At 35.4% G+C, this 3,833-nt stretch overlaps 1 protein-coding gene across 1 annotated transcript; it reads right to left on the bottom strand.

The window, feature by feature from the left end:
* Positions 1-780: 780 nt before the first annotated feature.
* Positions 781-3,627, bottom strand: LOC129893285 (40S ribosomal protein S3-2-like). Its single transcript, XM_055968795.1, has 6 exons — positions 3,493-3,627; positions 3,266-3,413; positions 2,494-2,665; positions 1,429-1,483; positions 1,223-1,354; positions 781-1,131 (listed from the first exon to the last, which is right to left on the bottom strand). The coding sequence occupies exons 1-6, from the start codon at positions 3,529-3,531 to the stop codon at positions 958-960; spliced, it is 720 nt and encodes a 239-aa protein (XP_055824770.1). The 5' UTR covers positions 3,532-3,627; the 3' UTR covers positions 781-957.
* Positions 3,628-3,833: the final 206 nt, after the last annotated feature.

The raw sequence follows: 3,833 nt of genomic DNA, 5'->3' as shown, positions 1-3,833 counted from the left end.
AATCAATATTACATAAATCAAAACTAATTTCATGTCCAAACAAAGGTTCCTTTAACTTGGTTGATTTTAGCAGAGGGAAGAAGAAAATGCATATCAAGTCCAAAACTTTGGCACTAGAGACTAAAATCCAAATAAATTGGAGCCATTACGCAATATTCAATGCAGTGGCTGCTGCTCCATTGACAAAATTTGGTAAGGAACTAAACCGTAGCACACCAAAGTTGTTTAAGTCAATTTTTTCCAATAAAAAGCTCAAATCCTAGTTTTGACAAACCCATAAAAGCTAATTTTAGGAATGGGTTTGGGTTAATGGGTATGATTGTGAATGAAATTGGGTCTAATTACATGTGGACCAATAAAAATAATGTCACATATTTAATTTAAAATATTTATTTATGCCACATCAGCTTTGTTAAAGGTAGGGATACTTTTAGACTCAAATTTAACCTTAAGGGCATTTTTATCTAAATAGATGAATGAAAGGACATTTTTGATCCAATAGATATAAGAAAGACATTTCTAGATACTTCCAATATGGCATTTTTGACCCTTTTCCTTTTTTTAATGGTTTGTTCTCCCTGCCTTCAACTTTTACTTTTGATTTCAGTTATTCCTCGAGTCTTCTGATTTCATTTAATCGACAAAAGTCCTACAGAGAAACAATAAAGGGTGTTTTCGACTGTTACATATTCATGAAGAAAAGTAAGCCTTTTCTTGCTGGTAACATGAACAAAATAGTGATTTTTAATTGGTAACGTGAATAGTGAATGCACCAGGGAGAAATAGAACAAAATTTCCATTGAGACAGTGCGATTGTCAATGTAACATTAAAATAAAATCTCGAAACATGTCTCTATAGAACCCAAAGTTGAAGGGAGAAAAAGCTAACACTCAAAATTAACAAAATATTATAATATTTGGAAAAATTTTAAGATGATGCAAACTAAGGATTGCTGCCTACACAACAACCGGAGGCTCAATTTCAACTGGTGCTGCCACGGGCAGCCTGATGTATTCCTCTTCCTCCTTGGGAGGATGGATTGTGACAAGATCTGGAAGAGGTGTTGTAGGACCTTGCTTTCCTTTGGGATCCCAATCAAGCATGATCTTGACCTTGATGCCAAGTACTCCCTGACAGACCAAAGAAAAATAAAAATCACATCAGAAAACCAGAATGACATAATATAAATAACAAGAGCTCTAACTGATCTATATACTTTACCTGTCTCAAGAGAACATGTCTTACAGCAGAGTCAATATACTCTTTCACAGGCTGACCAGAAGAAATCATGTAACCATCTTTGAACTTCATGGACTTGGCACGTTGAGCTCTCAATTTTCCACTTACGATCACCTGATTAAAGTATATATGAGGTACTCGAACACTCTATGTGACATATAGTTTGCAGTGAGAAAATTGAAATATACCTCACATCCCTTGGCTCCACTTTCCATGATAAATCTCAAAACACCATAGCATGCCCTGATAAAGTTTCATGATACTTGTTAGAGGGAACATAATAATAACTAAACCAATCATACACAAAAATAAATCACACAAATAAATTTTGTTTTAGAATAAACCATAAAAATGACATTTTATTTAAGAACAAACCACAAAGTGGAAACGAATTAAGCACTTCGCAAGAACCACGCACATAGGTGGACAAATTTACAACTCAGAAAATGTATTTAGCATGTGTTTCAGTAGCTATAGTCATATTCAGACATAAATTTGGCACTATGTAAAACCTATTTGCTTAATAGATGACAAGCATGGTAGGAGATTAACATAAGAGTGAACCTTAAATATTGTACATTGAAATAGATATCGAAACAATTTAAGCATGTTGCAAACCAAGGACAGAGGTGTAAGTTTTACAACTCAGAGAATGTCTTTACCATGCTTCAGCCGATATAGTCATCTTCCAACATAAATTTGGAACTAAGTAAACCTATTTGCCTTATCGATGACAAAAGCACAGGAGGAGATTAAAATAAGGTCAGACAGAGTAGACAACTAAAACACACATCATTAGTCATTACAAGTTTAACAACTCTGAAAGAAATTCTACAAATGTGTGATCTCTCCAAGTTACTGCATGAAGTCTTTATTACATCATGAAGATGTGATGGCATGGAGGACAATTTCTCTAGTCAACATCCGACACAAGATTGGTACTAGCACACCAATTTGCTTTGTTGATGACATACATTATAGAGAACTTTTGACAAAATTAAGGACTTCTCATTGTGTGCAAAGGTTTAACTTTTGACAAAATTAAGGACTTCTCATTGTGTGCAAAGGTTATAAGCTTAGCTAAAGAGAACTACTATAAGCTAAAGAAAGAAAAAGAAAGGTAAAGCGCTGCAGAAATAGAAGCCACAAGCACGTCATTGTTCTCAACAGGTTAGAAGAACCAAGTAACAAAGGCACAATTGGGGAGTATTACATGAAGCACAAGGTGATTTGGAAAATAGCACAATCATTACCTCCTGACAGCAAGACCACCAAGGAGCTTGTATCGAAGTGACTCAGCCTGAGCAATGGCACAAAGCCCTCTGTTGTTAACCTTTTCAGCATACAGCTCCACAGTGTTCTCATCAAAATTGAATCTCTTCTGGACAACTGATGTCAACTCCCTAATCCTCCTTCCCTTGTCACCTAAAAAAGAACAAAATATATCAAATATCAACTGCCCATACAAAAAGTAGTCAAAATACTACCAACAAGTTTTGACCCTTCTCCTGATGCACAACTTTTCTTCAATTACCATAACAATAGGAAAAGTAAAGGACAATTTCTCCTGGATTGCTTTAAGAAAAGAAATGTCATACGACTAAATGCCAGATAGCAGCACAAATTCATCATTACTTTTCTTTCTAGATCATCCCTTTATTTAAATTATTTTTAAAAAAAGTATTCCTAGTATAAAGATACAAGCACCATAATAAACCCATTTTCTATCTTGAGCTCCCACCAAACTTCTCTTTCTCCCCTAAAATTATATATTCCAATTGAACAACTAATACAACAGCATGGAACTAAAGTTCATTTCAAACATATGTTAGCTGTTGGATCTTGAAGTTAACACAAGAAACTATGACTAAGAACACTATAACTAGTAGTTACAAAATATAGCCAAACACAAAGTACCACATATTAACAGTTAGCCTAGCAACCAAATGGCAAATCCAGCAATATTAGGTCCATAAAACAAGCGTACAAATGTTAATTCCTAATGAAGATAACTAGAGTAATCACCGAGAACATTCTGAGTACGAGTGGCTCTAATGATGATTTCAGTCCTCATTGGAGTAACTCTAACCTCCACTCCAGAATATCCATCTTCAGCCAATTCACGTGTCAACACTTCGTTCAGCTCGGCAAAGAACACGCCATCTGCCACAAACTGAAATGGCAAAAATGCATTAGTAGCTATTCCTATAAATTTCACAAAATGAGGTATCTAACAGAAAAAAATAACAAACCTTTCTCTTTTTGCTCATCTGAATTCCCGGCTTCGCCATCTTCGGAGGTTTGAGAGATTAGCAGACGAGACCTAAAGCTCTACCTCGGCGATAAATTTTGCCAGCAATATGCGTTCTAGGGTTCTACGCGGACTACGGCATGCGCATATATATATGGTACACCTAGGGTTATGTTACTGGGCCTTCTATTTGGGTTAAAGGCCCAAACCGATTTGTATTTCTGCACTCATTTGAATTGCTATGTCTAGGGCTGGGCGTTCGGTATTCGGTTCGGTATTTTTAAAGTTCGAATTCGATAATTGGTAATTCAAACTATATATCAAATATCAAATTTTTAAATT

The sequence above is a fragment of the Solanum dulcamara genome, chromosome 6 (assembly GCF_947179165.1).
Source record: "Solanum dulcamara chromosome 6, daSolDulc1.2, whole genome shotgun sequence".
Lineage (NCBI taxonomy): Eukaryota > Viridiplantae > Streptophyta > Magnoliopsida > Solanales > Solanaceae > Solanum > Solanum dulcamara.
This window is presented reverse-complemented; position numbering and strand designations above follow the sequence as displayed.